We start from the raw sequence: 18,568 nt of genomic DNA, 5'->3' as shown, positions 1-18,568 counted from the left end.
TCAGGCAATGTGTCGCGAAGAACGTTCGTAGTTTTCGATCTCTTGTCGATGTTAAACTGTATTACTCGCGTGGTATATTATAACAGAGCTTTTTGAATTAATGTAACTCGCACGGAAGTAACGCCTCATCATCAGCACTAAGCGCATTCGAAAGTAAACAATCACTTGAACTTCGTTTGACAATTGAAACCCGGCCGTCTACCGAAACCTGGGCGAAATGTGATTAAAGACCTGATAAATCCACAAACTAAGCTCGTTAGAAGCTTTGGGATTCAAACGACTTGATGGCGTTTGCGCGATAACAATTTCAGAACAAAACAATCGCAAAGTTGCAGAACTTTTACGTATTCTCATGCATTTAATTTGAATAATGCCTGTACTGTTTATACTGCATGATTCGTGTCAAATCTTTATGTATTGCGCCCGGGAAAACATTGCAATATTTTAAGTAATGTTAATTAGTAATTCAAATAATAAAATCATTTCATTTCATAATTCAATGTTTACTTTTTAAGTAAAACTATCACTCCGGAGGAAAGCCCAGAAACCTTCACCCTTACGTAGCATTGAGAATAAAATTAGGGGCTTTTCGACAAATTACGCTTTTGCAATATACTGCAAATCATGCAATATTGCTAACCTACAAAATTTAGCAGATCTAACAGTTTCATGTTACATTTTACTATTGACGGAAAACTATTAAACTTAACATACTAAGAAGAAATCTAATAATGTCAGAGTGTAGATGGATGATGACTCAAAATAACTAGGGTGAAAAATATTTAGGGTTTTCTCCGCATCGGTGGGCACAAAATTCAGTAGAAAAATTAATTTTCTTATCCAAACGCAATCTTACTCGTCGCTTGAATAGATTCTCGTAGATAACGTAAAAATGTGAACTGTCTTACAATCTCTACTGAGCTTTCCCAGCTGACTTTAGTCTCGAAAAACACCGAATGACTGCAAATAATATTATCATGACTCGTGTGAATGTTTCCAGAATGTTGAACAAAAATAACTTATTTGTGTCAACGTTGGCTCGTCTTGTAAAGCCCGAGGGTAATTTTAGCCTCAAAGCATTTCTTTGTTGTCAAGTCAGTAAATAGATGCCAAAAAAAATAACGACAAAAACTGTGGTTCTTTCCTTCAAAATGTCTCAAACACACAAACAGAAAGAAAAAATGAGGAACAAGGAGGGAGAGAGGCCTAAATACAAGTCTACATAGGATTTTATAGTCACGTCACAAGTGAGAAAACGGTAATGAGAACGTTGAGGATATTTATCCGAGAGATGTCCTGATCCTTTCACTACCAAAACCAAGACGACAACATTCACCATTGAGGATGAAAAAAAGAAAAGCAAGAAGGACATGAAGCGTTTTTCGATTGATTGAGGAAATGTAACACACTACTAGAGAAAAACAATCCCGACAACAGTGGATACAAATACTAATAAAACGGATGGCCCCACCTATCTATTTGTAAAGCGAATCAATATTTGCTATCATTACATTATTAAGGGTTTCCTGAAAGCACAAAATTCCAAAATTTACAAGAGAGCTTAAAATTTCTAAGTATAACCTCTACTATAACTTAGTTGTGGATTCTTCAAACATTTTTCCACAACGGTGTTGAAGTGTAAATCAAACATTGCGTAGAAGTAACTAACTATTTACAAAACATATGATAAAAAATAAAGCTGTTATTTAATAAAATACCTTTTTAAAGGACAGCACACCCCCAAAAAATAAACTATCATGAAATATAGCTATTGTGAAATATATAATATACTAACAACTTTACACAAGAGTACAAAGAAACTGGGGCTGACTGCTGCAGATTGCACCCATCGCGGGCTCAGTCCGGTCCAAATTCGTTGATCAGGAAGTTGTACATGAAACGCGCTTTCTTCTGCGTCAATTGATTGACAGATCTCCTGCTGAGCCCCGCCTCTTTATTTCTGGGGGCTCTTAGGAACAAGGTACCAAACAAAGTAGCTGTAGTAAGGGAGAGGGTATGTTAGCAAAGCCAAGGTAAACAAGGGGGCTAGTGAAAAGGAAAAAGTTCTACATAAATCAATCAATCACCTCAGGAAAGAGAAAAGCATGTGACAGCGAGAGCTCAAACCGTTGGGCAGCTCTTACGTAACCCTTAACACCTTAACATCAGTATGTATATTCTCTATACTGTTCTCTATTCATTTCTAGAGGGTCTGAAAAGGAGAATTTGTTTAACAGTCAAGAGTTCTTCGGTTATTGATCATTTCCCTTTACTCTAATGACCTTGATGTCTGATTCAGGGCTGATATTGTGAGGAGAAATTAGATGCCAGTCACTCTTAGAGGTTAAAGGGCTAAGTGACATTTACATTATTTAGATTTCCTGAAAAATACAATTTCCAAGGAAAAATTGTGTGTCACTTTTCGTCAAATTTAACTTTTCCTCAGTCCCTGAATTTTTCTTACGCCCTTTTCAACAGAACTTTTTTTCGTTGTAATCAAGTTCTTCCCAATATCTATGCACTCATAGACTGACCCAGAGTTTTGGCGTCCAGTTTATTTTCATTGGAATGTCGTAGCAGCTCCCTCAGGAAGGCACTGATGTATGTGAACACATTCCGATGGCTCTTAGGGATTTGAAGAATTACCTGCAAGTGAAAAGACAACAGTAAGACACTGAGGACTCCATACTTCTCTTGAAAACACATGTACAGGTCTACACAGGCCAAATGCAACCACTAAGGTTGAGGTTCACAGATATAAAAATAAGTTTGGATACTGCAGTACTTTGAAGGCAATCATAGGCAAAGGTAAATGAAACATCGAGCCAATGAAACCATAAGCATTGAGCGCAGGAAGCGTGGCGGGCGATTGACTTAAGTTCTACATGTGATTGGCGGAACGAGCATTCTGGATCAGTCAAATAGCGCAGATAAGGAAACCCGATATAATGTCACATTACTTTCGACACTCAATGGAAAATTCCTCTGCCTCGCGTTAATGCCTATCAAACAAGTTTAACAGCCAAAGAGGTCCTTTCACCAAACTGATCGAATAACAAATAGCAACATACGTAGCCCCCTCACAAACCCTTAAAAGTTAAATGACAAACCTGTTTACAAAGCATGTAGTTGTTACAACATTCAAGCGCTCTCTGATAAAACGCATACGGAATCACAGGTTCTGGTAGGGCTTCCAAGAAAATAAGTAAAGCTTCTGCTATAGAGTAAACGCTACCAGCTATGAAAACAGTCAAAGAAACACAAAAGGTTTTATGACAGTTTGTAAAACATATATCACGGGCTACATGTTCTCCTTCACGACCGTTCGTTGAACTCGTCACGTCACACGTTCAGGAGAACGAGCGTTATATGACGTTATAAATACAGCAGCGATGGAAACTACAGGTCACACCATAAAGAATGATACAAAGAGGAAAAAACTGAAGTGGACCTGAAGCAATAGGACGACGCATTACAAACAACTCGGTATATTATGCATTCTTCATTGAAATCCTGTGTGATAACTGTTAACAGAATGACAGTCATACAGTCAAGATGTTAAACAACAAAACCTTTCCTAGTTGTTTCATGCTATCAGAGTAAACTCCACAAATAAATGAAGTACATCAAATTCTGACATGTGGAAGATGTCAAACAGCGAAATGATCACAAGATGAATTGCAATGCAAGGAACTGCAGAAAAAAATTGAAATGAGCCATTAGTCTCCTTTACGCAAAAAAAAACCCAGCACAGAGATTGAAGATATTTTGAAATGTTTCAAACAATTTCCTTTGAAACAACAAAAGGATACGCAGTTTGCCACCTCGACAACAGTCTAAATGTGTCCTGATCTCTTCCAGATCTTTCTCGAATCCAGACTGCTTCAATAAATTCTCCTGCAGTAAATCAAAAGAAAACAGTTTACAAGGTTGCCTTCAATGTACCTGTGTGTAAAAACCGTGACTTGTCCAACCTTACGCATGCCAAAGTTATACAAGTGATCTGTAAGAAGCCATAGCTCTTTTGGAATGTCTAGCGGCTGGTTATCCGAGAGCGTCGAAGGATTTGACGTATTGATGTGCTCCTGGAAGAAAAGACACCTTAAATTAACATGCTTTTTAACAGAACATTGATTTTGAAATTACTTTAAATACGTTTAATCACAATACTACCCTTAACCCATTTGAGCAATATCACATAATGCCAAACTTACCAAATCTACTAGTGTTGCAACAGGAACTTCCCTGATAGGTCCGTACATGCGCACTAATGCCTCAATAGACGAACCAAACACGCTAGGAAGATAGTTACCACTGACTGACACCTGCATATCGTTAAAGAAAAACGTGTTGTACACATGTTCTTATCTTTCTCACTGATCTTTCTAACCTCCCCTCTAACGTTGAGAAATCCAGAAAGCCGAGAAATTTTCCTTTTTTTTTTCTTTTCTCTATTTCTTTATCTCAAGGACTTGCAGTGCTCACATTCTATTGCAGCGCTTTCCAATTAAGGGTAGTAAACTAAAGCTAAACTTGTTAGAACGGCCAACCAGAAGGGAAAATGATCTAAAGGACCAATGAATACGTAAGAAAACGCAGGTGACCAAGTCCTGTTTGGTTTTAGTTAAATCTGATTGGTTGAGAGTGTGGCACGAGTCTTTTGGACCAATCATAAAGCGAAGTACAGCAAAAACAATACAATCTTAGCTTCTTTCAAGACTCAATTGAAAATGGTACTATGAGTGATCAGTAAAGTAAGATCTATTACTGACTGAAATAAAACGTTAAGAAAATAAAAGATGAAAAGCAAGGATAACAAGAAAATAGGAAAATACGTTATAAGAGAAGATGAACCAAGATGTTGCCCCTCCCTTGAGTTTTAGGAAAAAGTCGTTCACTTCTCTCTATAAACTCTACCAGAAATTGTATGGACATCATCACATCAGTAACGATAACTACGATGACAAGCTTTGACCAGTCTGTCTGAAAGTCGTATGCAAAAAAGGATACAAAAAAGTCCTTTCCTCCTTCCAAGTGTAGGACGAGAATATCTTCAAGTTTCTCGTCTCCAGAGTTCATGGCTCCGGCAGATTCTTTATCAACATGAACAGTCAAGCGGACTTGTAACGTGGATCCTGCCATGGTTGGAAACAAACTATTGAATCAGTTTTACATAGGTTAAACTATAAGTAGTCCCTGCTTTTCGGCGAGGCCCGTCCTGCAAGTTAAAAGAGTTAAAAAAAAAAAAAAGGAAGAAATTGATGTTGGCGCATCGTGCGGAACTTTGGGAGTGAGGCGCATGAAAAGTATGGGTCTCTACTTTTCGTGCGCCTCACTCCCAGAGTTCTGCGCGGCGCGCTAACATCAAATATTTTTTCCACCGATTTTTTGTTTTTTTTTTACCAGCGCGACTGACTTCATTGAAAAGCAGGGACTGCTTGAAGAGACAAGTCGCACTTGTAAATACTTGTGATGTTTCTCAGTCTACGTGCGTATACACCGAGAAAAATATTACTCTCTGATGGACATGACGCAGATTCTTCATAAGAAATTGCACTAATGAATAAAAAAAGTAATACTGCCTGTCTGCCGGAAATCAGCTAAGATACTGTTCCAATGCTGAGGCAAATAATCAATACTGTGTTGCAAAAAGCGTAAATAATGAAAATCTGATGATGATGATGATGATGACAATTGTAATGATGATTATTTTACATAATTATAGATTATTGTAATAAAAATAGGTAACTGTAAAGAATGAACTTCTCTAACCTTTAGATATAATTCCCAAAGGAGGCTTGACCGACAACCAAGGTTTACAATACCTAGTCTCATCTAACTTAGCTATGAAAGCAAACTGCGCTGGCACCTGTCGATCAATCAAAAGGTCGTTAACATTACATCGTAAACAGTAAACGCTACCTTAATTAATTCTCGTAACTGAAGGGCATGATTATAAACTTTTTACGATGGCCAATTTACATCATCAACTCTATTAATAAAACCAAAATCATCTCGTTACCGAGCTGCACCACAATTTCTCTGGAAACTTACCCCATCAATAAATTTTTTTTGAGGGTTAGTTCTAAGAATTCCGAGCCAAGTCCTAAATATCCTGTAGTTGATTATTATCTTAGTTCTCATCACCTGTCTGTCTAGCGGTGTATTAGAATTGTTGGGAGAATTTATCCAATGACCACTCCTGATAATGAAAGGAATGAATTTACATGGGAAAAGGGCCAACAAGGGTTGTAAGCTGTAAGAATAGCATTTTGATAGAGAGACAAGCAAACAGCGCTGTGTGAACTGGTGGACAAAGCTGAAGAAAAATTTGATAGAAATAGCAGACGAAAACACCAACCTGACCAATATTCTCAACTTCCAAGGTAGCCGTCTGTCTCTCAAGAAACTGGATATCTTTGAAAATAATCTGAAGCACAAACAAACAAAAACGAGTTCATAAGCTGACTAAATACCTGGGCCCAGTTGTTCGAAGGCCGATTAGCGCTAACTCATGGTTGAATTTTCTTCTGGGATTCCATATTTCTTTGTTCAAAAGCCTTTATAGGACAATTTTTCTATTCCTTTTAGAGCATCCAATTATCAGATTGTAGACAAAAAAAAATTGTACTGAATTTTCTTTTAAAGCTTTCACATATGAAATCAGATTTCACACTAACCCGAGGTTATCTTAACCAGAATACGAAAAAACCCGACCCTGCAAGAAACATTTTGTTAATATCGTCTGTATTTTACCTCTGCAGTGCTTAACTTGACTTGAGGAAGGTTGTCGTTTTCGTGTCTGTCGAGACTTCGAATGACATCCTCCATAACTTGTCTTTCTTGCTCTACGTTAACAACTTTGACCTATGAAAAAAAGAGTTTTTTTCTCAAAAGTGACACTGATTATTGTTGAAGAAATGTAAAATGGTTTCCGTGTTTACAAAGCCTGATGTAAACACGCGGGAGGTTGGGAGAACACGAGATAAGCGTAGGAAACCACGACGCGAGTGTTTATCGAGTGTTCTCCCAAACTACCGCGTGTTTACATCAGTCTATGTAAACACGGAAACCATTTTACATTTCTTTTATAAAATAACTAATGAAAGAGGAACGAAAACCGTGTTTACATACGCTCATGTAAAATGGTTTTATGGCCAATCAGAACGCGCGTACTATTTGAATTATTTTATAATGATTATTAGTGTATAATAATAAAAACATGCCCACAAGCTGTCCTACGCATTCACACCTATAGCTAACTTTTGCTCACTTAAGTGTTATAGAGTCTCCGGCAAAAAGCGAGCGCAAATGAAGAAACGAATTACGTTATTTAAAAAAGAATCCTTTTATCCTAAGATCTTTACCGGCTTGAAATCAAGGTAGATCTGATATTTCAACAGTTTAGTTAACTTAATCGAGATTTGGACCAAAATGTTGATGAAGGTTTCATTTTGAAATCACATAGACTCTACAAAGAAACTTTACCTCATAACGTTAATGTTGTACGTATGAACGTATTACTACTCGCTGCATAATGATGGCCCGACTTTTCTCGTGATTTGATACAAGGGACAGGGGGGTAGAGGATGAAAATTAAAACATTACTTCAGAGCTCTACGTTATGCCAGTGAAGTTGATGTTGAAACATCGTCATGGGTCTCAAGGTGAGGGAACAGTTTGACAATTTTGTTTTTGTCTTGCCAAAGGCTGGGTATGAAGGGAATAAATATGTGTGTGGATGAGGTACACGTTTGTCACTCTAGCCGTGATGCGTTAACACTAATGCATGGTTAACACTCACCCCGACTTCAAACAAAGAGCTAACAGGCTTGTGGTCACTGATTTTAAGTAAATTATGACTACGATATTCCAGCTGTTTAATTCGAGATCCTCTCCATAAAATGCGGTCACACCAGGCAGGTGCGCGACCTTTCTCACTGAAAACGAGTAAATTAATGTTAGAATACTCATATTTCTTTTATTTTTCTTCGAGCTGTGGAGTTATTGTCTGCTGTACCCGTCAACATGACTTTGCCACCCGTCCTTGAACTCTCAACTCTTAAAACTTGATTTGTAATTTTCTCATGTAGCTGCCACGCACCTCTTCGATTCAATTCATTTGCTTTATAATGTATTGATATTTAATTGTAAAAAGACATTACATGCCAGTCACTTCTGGAAGTTCAGGGGTAAAACAGACCCAAATTTAAATGGAGTTAGGGAAGTTTCAACCCATTTGGAGGCGAGCGTGGCCTAGTGGTTAGGGCGCTGCACTTGTAAGCCGGAGGTCCCGAGTTCAAGTCCTCCTCCCTGCCACTGGATGGATTTGTCTTCGGTGGCCCCGAATTCAACTCCTGCACGCTTTGTAAATAGCCAACTGGTCTGCCTCCTACCAGTTGGGGTTTTTAACGAGTTTCTGTTCATTTACGATATTTGTTTCCTTATTTTACAGTGTCCCCAATTAGCACAGCAGTGCTAAAATACACTGACACTCAAATAAAGTTGTTATTATTATTATTATTATTATTATTATTATTATTATTATTATTATTATTATTATTATTATTATTATTATTATTTTGAGTCCTCTAAACATCGCTCCCACCAAAGCGAGTTGGGCCTGACAAATATTATCATATTTGGCAGCGAGTAAAACAGCCAGTCACTTTGCACAGGATTACGTGGGAAGATCTCGTAACGTGGAATAGGCACGCTTCTCCCCTCAAAACATAATCGAACTCCATGAAAAATTTCCTTGGCTTTCATTAAGTGGTCTTTAAAGCGCAACATCGTTGTTGGGAAAAGGAAAGCTTAGAAAAATTAAAATGGTACCAATTGAGGGTAGTGCTCTAAGCAGTTAATTCTTGACATAAACAATTATACTTAAAGAAACATTCCCTGATCAATACTTAGCTGACCAATTCCTGTCTAAAGAATCTCACAACTTCCCAAAATATCCGTAAAAAGGTCCCTTATAGGAATAAAATTGTACTTTATTCAGACTACATGTGCCCTGTAAACACTTTGATTATGCCAAATTCACCTTGTGTCCCAGCTGTCTGTCCCAGGATCATATTTGTACGTTGGTTTGAACTTGATCTTGCCCTCTTTGAAACCATTAAAGCATTTCCTCTCAGATCTTTGTTTGATTAGTTGGTCATTCTCTAAGAGTTCGTCATACTTCCCTGTATCTGCCAGTCTTCTTACCAAATCAGAATCCATTTCGCTAATTCTGTAATTTAGATCTCCTAACCAGAACACTGCACTAAAAGACGACAAAAAAAAACATCACTGTTAAGATAGGGATGGGAGGATATTTTTCAATGAACACCAACATCCCACCTCACCCTACCCCTGTGGAAGTCCAACTTTTCTTTATCCCTTGTTCTGATGGTTTGGTTTTCAATAGTTTGTAGCTATTAAAATTGAAAAATTTAGCCTTCCACGTCACTTTTGTGATGTGAAATTTAAGCATTCATCTTCTCGGTCCTAGATCATCCTTTCTTCCCGAGAGCTGATTCCTCTTTGGTGCTTCACTTCCTCAATAAACTACGTTTCACTCATTTTCCTTGTATTAAAGACAGTTACAAAAAAGCAATGCCAATCAAAACTCTCCACTGTGCTTTCCAAAAAGAAAATAAAGAAACGTTAGAAGCACACGACACTGACTTACTCATGATCAGTAATACAAAGAGACCCATCGGCTCCATTAAACTCCAGCTTGACTAGAATATCTCGATAGTCCTAAAGGTTTAAAGGAAATAATTTACCCCACATTTCAATTTTATCAGTTATTCATTACACATACACTTTATGTAGGCACTTGTACACTCCTACAGAAGACTAGAACAAATTGATTGTGACACACATTTCAATCATTGGCATAAAATAATTCATTACCTGGTTCCTTCTTTCAAATTCTTCTGTGTGAGCTGCTAGATGTGAATTCACAAAACAAATACTGGTGTTGTGTATCTGCATTCTAATGGCCACCCCTCCTTTGTTGCCCTGTTTCAAACACACAAGAAAATTAATCCACACAGTAGCTTCCAATTTTCAATCACTATGGCCAATCAATTAAAAAAAATTATGAGAAAACATCCCAGAGGAGTGATAAAAAGCAAAGATTTAATGGATGCTACAGACCCTTGCCATGGGAAAACACAGGTGATAACGCAACAATTACGTTTCAGAACATCTTAATGGTTAAGAATATGGCACAAGTTTTTGAAACCAATAACAGATTAGTGAATTCATCAAAGCCAGTAAAATCCTAGACAAATTTTGTTTTTGTGCTACAGCTAAATTTCTTTCAACCAGGAGATAGCCAATTGGTGAGTACATCTGCTAGTAAACAATGGACTTGTTTGCAAGTTAAAGGAATACAACCAGCTACATGAACATCAACCAACTGCAAAAACATACATTATTGCACAGGCTCAGGAACAGTACATATTAAGAATTCCCTGATGTGTTTGGTAGAAAAGATCACTTTGCTATGGTGGCTTAGACCCTTAAATTCTCTGTAGCTCAGTGGTACAGCAAAGGAGCAAGGATCCCAAGATCTGAGGTGAAATACATGTACCTCATCAACACATATTTTTCCCTTCATATGAATAAAGGGGTAAGTTTCTAAAGAAACTGTGGTGCTGCATCGGTGGGAGAGTATAGCAGGTACTTTAGTGTTAACAACTGGGTTGAAAACGTAAATTAGCCACCGTAAAGGGTAAAAAAGCTGATGTTTCGAGTGTTAGCCCTTCGTCGATAATATTGCTCTGACGAAGGGCTAACGCTCGAAACGTCAGCTTTTTTACCCTTTACAGTGGCTAATTTACGTTTTCAACCCAGTTGTTAACACTATTTTACCTGCTTTTTCCCTTCATACCCTGCCTTTGGCAGGAAAAAAACAAAATTGTTAAACTGCTCCCTCACCATGAGACCCATGATACCAGTGGCAACAGTTTCAGCATCAACTTTACTGACATAACGTAGATGCTCATTTTTCACAAACACTACCAGTAAAATGCCAACCAGACGAATTGTCTTCACCTGTGAAAACACAATATCTATTAGTCACTTTAAAATACACTAAATCTTCCATTATAAATTGTGCACTCTCGTCATATCAAATCTTTCCTGGTAAGATCACAAAAACATTCATCACCTTGTGTGAAAATATAAATTTAAAACTGCATAAGAAATAGGTACAGGGTAAGTTTAATTCTGTATTAATGGTGATGGTGATAGTGATTTGGAAACTTTTTTCAGCATGTGAACTTTCAAGTTTGTTTGTTGAATGAAGACGCAAAAACACTTGTATACATGTATTATCAATTAAAAATGATGAAAAGTTGATATTTCATGACTAAAATTAACATCTTCTTTCTTCTGTAAGATGGAATGCACCAATCAAAGAAAAGCATAGCCAGAGGTGAAGTTGCAAATTTTACATATGACCTGCTGGTTAATATTTGCATGATAAAAATTTGTTATTCACATAAGAGAAGCTGCTCTGTGAAAAATTGTATGCTTGGCATGACTTTGTAACAAAATGGACCTTTCTAGTGGCATTATTCATCCAGGGAAATTCATCTATAACAACTGTAATTTCATTTTTTTATTGCACTCTTAGAGAAGGCCTGAATACATAAAAGAACTCTTGTAAGAAAAACTTCAACATTACTACATTTGCACAGCATACTCATGTTCTGATGGATATTTATGCATTCCTTCTTGTACAGGGCTGTGTAAAAGAAGTCGCCAGCTTAGAGAGAGTGTTTCGTCAATTTCTTGTCCCCAAAATCAAACCAAAAACAAAATAATATATTTATTGGAAAGTAACTGGCATTCCTTGTCACCTTAGTGTACTTGGCTTTATGAGGTAGTCCTTTCTCTGAAATTTTAAGCCATTCATCCTCTCTAGGAGTAACATTCTTTAACAGTGTCTCAGCACTGAGATCAAGTTCTTGAAAACTGGGAAAAAAGGATAGTACAAATTGCAATTACAAGAGTTCACAAACTGAATAAAAACAGTTAAAACTGTCTTAATTGGATTGCATTTTTAATCAACACTGTGCAATTGAAGTGTTCATTTTGTCTTCCATCGTATATACTGCAAAACAACCCACCTTCTGTTGATGCCATTATGAAAGAGTGGACGGTGCAATTGAATAAAACACGTATTAGATATTTAGCAAACTGTAAATGTGCTACAGGTTTGTCACTACACTACACTAAAATTAATGAGCAGGTCAGAACAACATCCTACCCTAGGCAGAAAACATCAGGAGGATCTTTATTAACTGCTAGCCAAGGTGTAACATCCTCTGCAGGATACTGACCATTAACATTCCATGACCCAACAAAGATCCTAAAGATGCAAATCACAATGAAAGGAGTCAGACAATTGAAACACTTTGGCTTAAGGACAATCACTACAGTTAAACCTCAAACTCCCATGAGTGACCAAGGCAGAATTTCTCCTTATAATTTCTAAACAATACCATGCAGACAAGTGATGAGAATAAAGAAAAATGTTGATTTTGAGATTACCAATTGATCCAATACCAAATTCTCCAACTAAATAATGAATCAATGATCATTTGACAGACAGTAAGGAGAAATACTAATGAGATTTTGGGAGTTAAAGGGTTAAAACCATGTTACTGTGTTGTACAGTGATAGTACAGTTAGATGTCATGTAGATCCATTGCACAAGAGGATCCAGTCGTACATTTGTTGTTCTTGTTGTACATTGATAGAAAAATTTATATATAATTATTTCCATTGCCCAAGTGTATCTATTTGTCAAAATTTCATTTTCAAAATACTGTACCACCATATAGTAAGCACACCTAAAGTATTGTGAGCATTTGTATGACCTTTTCAGAAAGTGTTCATCCACTTCACTCCATAAGATATCTTTGCTCTGTTCCTATATTTAGGCCCCCTGTCCAAACTTATCAAAACATTCACTACCAAAAATATTACTCTTAAAACCGTCTACAATGGAACATACAGCTTTTCATATTGCCAGAGTCAAATGTACAACCAAGGATGCAGCCAATTAATTACACTGTCAGCAATTTTTGGGCTTTCAAATTTATCTGGTGAGGTTAAACAGGAAAGCATTGCATTTTATGTATTCTGTGTTTGGAGAGAAGATTTGTAACTTCTCCTGATTAAAATTCAATTTGCAATTTCTCCTCAGTAGAGTGAAAATGGCATAACCTGCTAGTGTCACTGTGCCCTTCAAGTTTTTTTCCTTTTTTTAAACATAAAACCAAAAGGAAGATGTCAGCTTACTTTAGTGTTTTTACGTGAGTGTATTCTTCTTCCCTTCTGGCCATGTGGAGCTTAATAAACCCATCTCTGGCACCAACACTAGTTGGAAGGATGGATCTCCTGGTTAAAGCTGGTGAGTTGGCCATACCTTTATCCACTTCATCAGATGCAGTAAGACTTGCTGATGAAAATGATGGGTGGATGGTAGGGGATGGTGAAAAACCTGGCATTCCAAACGCATCCAGGGATCCTTCATCAACTTTGGATTCAGTGGCTAGAATGAAAATAATTGCCGCATAATACCTGCTTACTTTCCCATTTCTGTTTGTCTCATTTTTTTTTTTTTTTAGTTCAAGTCCAAAAGCAGAAATAGCATTCTTGGAAAATGCAGCAGTGTTGCACAAATGCTTAGGGTTAGCAAAGCACAACTGTTTTCCTGAAGTGCTCATATCAATCCACCTGCCCTTTCACATGCCAGGTGCTATGATTGTGGTTTTCTTTAGGATTAATTGAGCAAGGCCATATAGGTCACATGATAATATTTATTATTTGTGATGTGATATAAATACTGTACCTTCATGTTTCCAAATACTGCGTAAAGTATTAAAAGTAAGCTGTTTAAAAGCTCTTTTGAAAATAATACAACTGTATATACAGTTAAAAGATGATATTCTGCTGCACAATAAATGTGAAAAATTAGAAAATTCCAAGTTAACCTATTCACATTTGCAAAAGAAATTTGATAGCACAATTTTCATTTGGTACCTGTAACAAATTCTGGTCCATTAGAACTTGCTTCTTCAATGTGACTCCAAGGCCAGCCATCTATTTATTATATAAATCAGCATAAGATGAAACCTTCCCAATTCCAAATAAATACCAAATTGATGCTTTGAAAAAAAAGCCTTAGAAACCCTCTTACAGACAAGTATATAGAATATATGAAAAAAACTTGAATAAATAATTTTGTTAGTTGAGATCTCTAACAAATTTACAAGGTGCATGATATAAAGCCACTATAAAGAAACTCTTGATGCAAAAGTATATTCTCCTTGTATTTCACAAAAAAGTGAAACAACTTGAAAGGAGAATTTAGGATTCTATCACCTATCATGTTTTTTCCATACACCCTCTAATTATATACCTTTGTTTGAAAAACTTTTCCTTCCAGTCAGCTCCTGATATCTCTTCAGCCACTCAAATTCAGGCATACCGACCAGATGAGCCCTCTGTCTGTAAGCTATGTGAGCAAAGCAAAACATACAGATGTATCAACTTTGGCCATTTCACTTTGATTGCCTTCCACACTATGTTGAATAAAATTTGAAAACATACAGTAAAAAAAAAATCCTGATTGTGACACATGTTTGGGCGATTGGTCCCTTCACCAAAGAAAAACCTGCAGAAGGAGCTGTGACTTTTATTTGGCACCACTACTAGTACAGGACAGTATGGACCATAGGCCTAACTGTGAACATACACCAAGCTGCCATTTCCAATCCCTCCAGTATGATGCAAATAAGGCTAGTTTTATCATACTGCTTGATAAGAAAGGGAAACTGATTCTGAAGAGAAAACCTAAATTACTGCAAGTGGTCAAATTTTGGAAATAATTATTAGTTCAATTGATGAAAAGATTAGTTCACCTGCAATGGCTTTGTTCAATTCACGTAAGAACATATTTCCATGAGTGTCTTTTTTCACTTCAAAGAGAAGCCTTGTCTGGTCATCAGTCAAGATCTGAAACCTGACCATACCTGGGAGAAGATATCAAAACGAAATTAAAATCTTGCCAACCAACAAGTTTCTACTGTTGATTACAGTTTCTTCATACATAGTGTGAAATTAATTTTTTTCTGATAACCACTTGGCTCCTAAATTTTTCAAAGTGGTAGCCAATTCAAAAAAAGTTCATCGCCATTTCTTAAGACAAACAAAACCCTTTTTTATGTTGTCAGCACTCTAGATAGACCCTCCAAAATTAAGTCAGGAAAAAGATCTTTAACATGCTACAAAGTGGACACTAGGATGGATGATATACTGTACTGCACTGTGTTTTGGACATAAAATTTAACAAGGAAGTTTGCCGTGGATTTATCTTTGCAAATCTTTTTAATTATTATATCTCTAGGTGAGGTTATGATGAAGCATTCAAGTCGCCAATTTGACAACTAATTTTCAGGATTTGGTCGACAAAGTGAAAAATTTAGTCGCATTGGCATCTGTATTTCATTGTTTTGGGAATATTTTATAATGAAAATTAATCAGTCAGCACCTTGAAAGTGAGGCCTGGGAGTAAAATTGAGTTTTTGGGCATAAGCAAACAAAATACCTATTACAATAGGATCACTTAAGATATTTAATCTGCTAAACTCTGAAGTTGTGTGGTAGAACATCAAAGCAAAGAACTCAACAAGCTGATTTCTGTTTTAATCACACCCTCCTAACAAGATTATTACCTAACATCTTTTTTATGATAAGTAAAATTTCATTACAAATATATTACCCTCTTTACTGCTGCCATCACTACTTGGTGGATCTAGGTGCACAAATAAAATAATAAATAAAAATCAGCACCCTCTGCCAGTAGATCAGAGTTGATCTGTGCATATAAAATGTTCACACATAGATTTACTTTTTGACCAAAATGCTTTCCCACTAGAATTTGCACACTTTTAAAAAGCCAAAACGTAACCTAAACCATTATAGCATTGTGGTTAAATGAATTCCAGGAAAAAATGACTTTGAACTGGCTTGATTTACTTTACACTTGTTTACTAGTTATGATGTCTAACCTGAAACAAGAGGAATTTGAAAATCAAACTTGTTTACATTTAAAATCAATTTGACCAAGAAATCATTTCAAGCTAAATATGAAATAACATGTGCTCAGCATAACATACCAGCAACAGGTGTAAGTGAAAAAGGTCCACGAATAGCAAAAATGTACAGGACAATAAGGAAAGGTTCTTTAAAAGATGATTCATCTTTCCACTGGAAGATGATTAATCTGTTTGGAAAGGAAAATAAAAAGGAAAAGAGAAGACCTTACACTCAGATATATAATTAATTGTTTGAGCATGAGCTCCACTCTTAATCTAGTATAGATACCAGTGCTAACAATTAAATTTTGTATGATGACATGTACATCTCTTTTTTTTTATATACAATCATGTACATACCCAGTATCCAGATTCCTTGCAATAAGAGCCATAAGACAATGAACTTTATTGTTGTCCTTCAGTAGAACTCCAGTGGTGCAGTAAACAATATTAAGGAAAGTACATCATCATTAAATTCAATCACTAACAATAAATAATAATAATAAATTAAGTAATTAAATAAATGATCATTTTTTTACCTTTTATTGGTCTCATTAGCTCACCGAATAATTGCCTTCAAAAATGGTTGTATCTAATTTAGACTTTAACAAATGTGTTTTGCTGCATAAAGCATAAAATAAATCTGCTCACGCAAAGTAGTGTCCATCCACCTACAAGGAAAATGCGAGCTCATTTTCATGGGCTGTCAGATTACAAAAGGATGTGGGGTAAGACTTGATTGTTTCCCAATAACAATAAAAACATGAGAACAATATAGTTCAGAATGACAACCACACAATACAGACACACATGAGCTCCCTGCTGTAAAAAGATATATATTACAGCCATAAACATGTTGATACAATATTCATAACTCAATATAACTGTAAAATTTATACAGATGTCCAAAACAACACTCCATCAATGTCCTCAACAATTCAATAAATAACTGTACATGTACTAGCAATCTGTCTTAAGCCTAGAAATATTTATTATGGTAATAAATTCACAGAAAAACTGCAGCATATTAAATATAGATATACATTCTTTTGGTCACCCTGGAATACGTGAGTGATTCAAAGATAAATTGAAGACTACTTTACAAGTGAATCATGTTGCAGTCTCATTAGTGGTGACAGATCTTCTCAAGCATCATAACTAAGTGAAAATTAATTGATTAGGTGGTTTGATATTAGACAGAATCGAGCAAAATTTCGCCATAATAGCTGAACCCAAATCTATAAACTCATAGCTAACCTTTGGAGACTACTTGCGCGTATGTCATGAAATTAGAATTAAATTATTCATGAAACCTTCCTTGTAGAGTGCTTTTACAAGTGACAGCTGATCGGTTGCGGTGTTATCTGCCATTAGATAAATCGTCCTTGTTAGGATTTCACCCCTGAAATGAAACCTCATTAAATTTCACACGGAGTCGGACAGTCTGAGCTAGCGATTCCCACCAAAGCTGGGTACTGGCGACGATCTTTGACATAATGTTCACTTTCCACCGCAAATCTCGACAAAAGCTGAATTCAACTCAAGTTTCTACACGTAATAAAAGCAAAGAAAGCATCCTGAAATTCAACCTGAGTTTGACCAGTTCCAAAAGAGTTTACCACTAAACAACTTGTATAGGAATTAACATACCAACTCGTAGTGAACACATCAAGTTGAAGCGCTAACTGTAACCCTAAATTTACTAAAATAAATGGATAAAAGGATATTTGTATACACCGCTCTTCGCTGGAAAGTTCTCTTTGTACTCTTTCTATGAGATCCATACTAATTTCGGTATCTTCCAGCTGGATCGGCCTGCTTCAGTTAAATTGCTGCTCAGCGCCAATTTTTCCTGTCATCCGCCATGTTTGTTTTGTCAGTTGGCCTAAGGGAGACTGAACTCTAAAATAGATTGGACCCATAATCCTTAGTGCTCTTGTAAGGTTTGGGCGATAGGAAATTTTGATAGGATTTCTTGAACGACGTGTATTTGTGATTCACTCCCTAGATGGAGAAAACGATCCTGTAACGATTGTTGGCGAGAGGTCTGCAAGTGGTCTGGTACTGATAACATTAGTACCAGATCTACAGACCTCTAACTAGCTCGCTTTGTTCAAGGCGTTAAACTTACTAGCGGTCGAAGAAACGTTCTTGCCGTAGCGCTGATGGCTTGCGCGCATACTACTCCGGATCACGAGGTCCGTTCACAAGCCCCAGCGGTGCCCTGGTTTTGTTTTTGGAAAGGACACTTTCTTCTCACAATGCCTCATTGTACTCAAGATTGTGAATGGGGACTGTTAGACTGCTAGGAAAACTTGGTGAAGGGCTGAGATGCAGTCGTAACTTGAGATAGGATAGCGTCTTATTCAAAAGGACTAACTGCAATTCTAAGTCCCTTCGATTAGGAAAACCCAGATAAGAGCTTGATTTTTCAGGTTGGACCACTTAGCTCGCGAGCC

At 36.7% G+C, this 18,568-nt stretch overlaps 1 protein-coding gene across 2 annotated transcripts; it reads right to left on the bottom strand.

Moving 5' to 3' along the window:
* Positions 1 to 338: 338 nt before the first annotated feature.
* On the bottom strand, positions 339 to 17,998 carry LOC113671865 (inositol polyphosphate 5-phosphatase OCRL). Of its 2 annotated transcripts, XM_089180776.1 has the most exons (25): positions 17,837 to 17,998; positions 16,470 to 16,549; positions 16,191 to 16,297; positions 15,794 to 15,826; positions 14,934 to 15,044; positions 14,432 to 14,527; positions 14,053 to 14,112; positions 13,309 to 13,561; positions 12,272 to 12,373; positions 11,862 to 11,976; positions 10,936 to 11,052; positions 9,904 to 10,011; positions 9,677 to 9,747; positions 9,047 to 9,268; positions 7,805 to 7,940; positions 6,757 to 6,867; positions 6,362 to 6,430; positions 5,773 to 5,869; positions 5,011 to 5,135; positions 4,215 to 4,325; positions 3,975 to 4,085; positions 3,813 to 3,897; positions 3,111 to 3,238; positions 2,535 to 2,646; positions 339 to 1,997 (listed from the first exon to the last, which is right to left on the bottom strand). In XM_089180776.1, the coding sequence occupies exons 1-25, from the start codon at positions 17,891 to 17,893 to the stop codon at positions 1,858 to 1,860; spliced, it is 2,757 nt and encodes a 918-aa protein (XP_089036902.1). In that variant the 5' UTR covers positions 17,894 to 17,998; the 3' UTR covers positions 339 to 1,857. The 2 variants fall into 2 exon arrangements, with proteins under 2 accessions (XP_089036902.1, XP_089036901.1); XM_089180775.1 differs by lacking the exon at positions 17,837 to 17,998.
* Positions 17,999 to 18,568: the final 570 nt, after the last annotated feature.

Source organism: Pocillopora damicornis, chromosome 8 (assembly GCF_964200805.1).
Source record: "Pocillopora damicornis chromosome 8, jaPocDami1.2, whole genome shotgun sequence".
NCBI classification, from domain to species: domain Eukaryota; kingdom Metazoa; phylum Cnidaria; class Anthozoa; order Scleractinia; family Pocilloporidae; genus Pocillopora; species Pocillopora damicornis.
The sequence above is the reverse complement of the archived record's forward strand: the minus strand, read 5'-3'. Positions and strand labels throughout refer to the sequence as shown.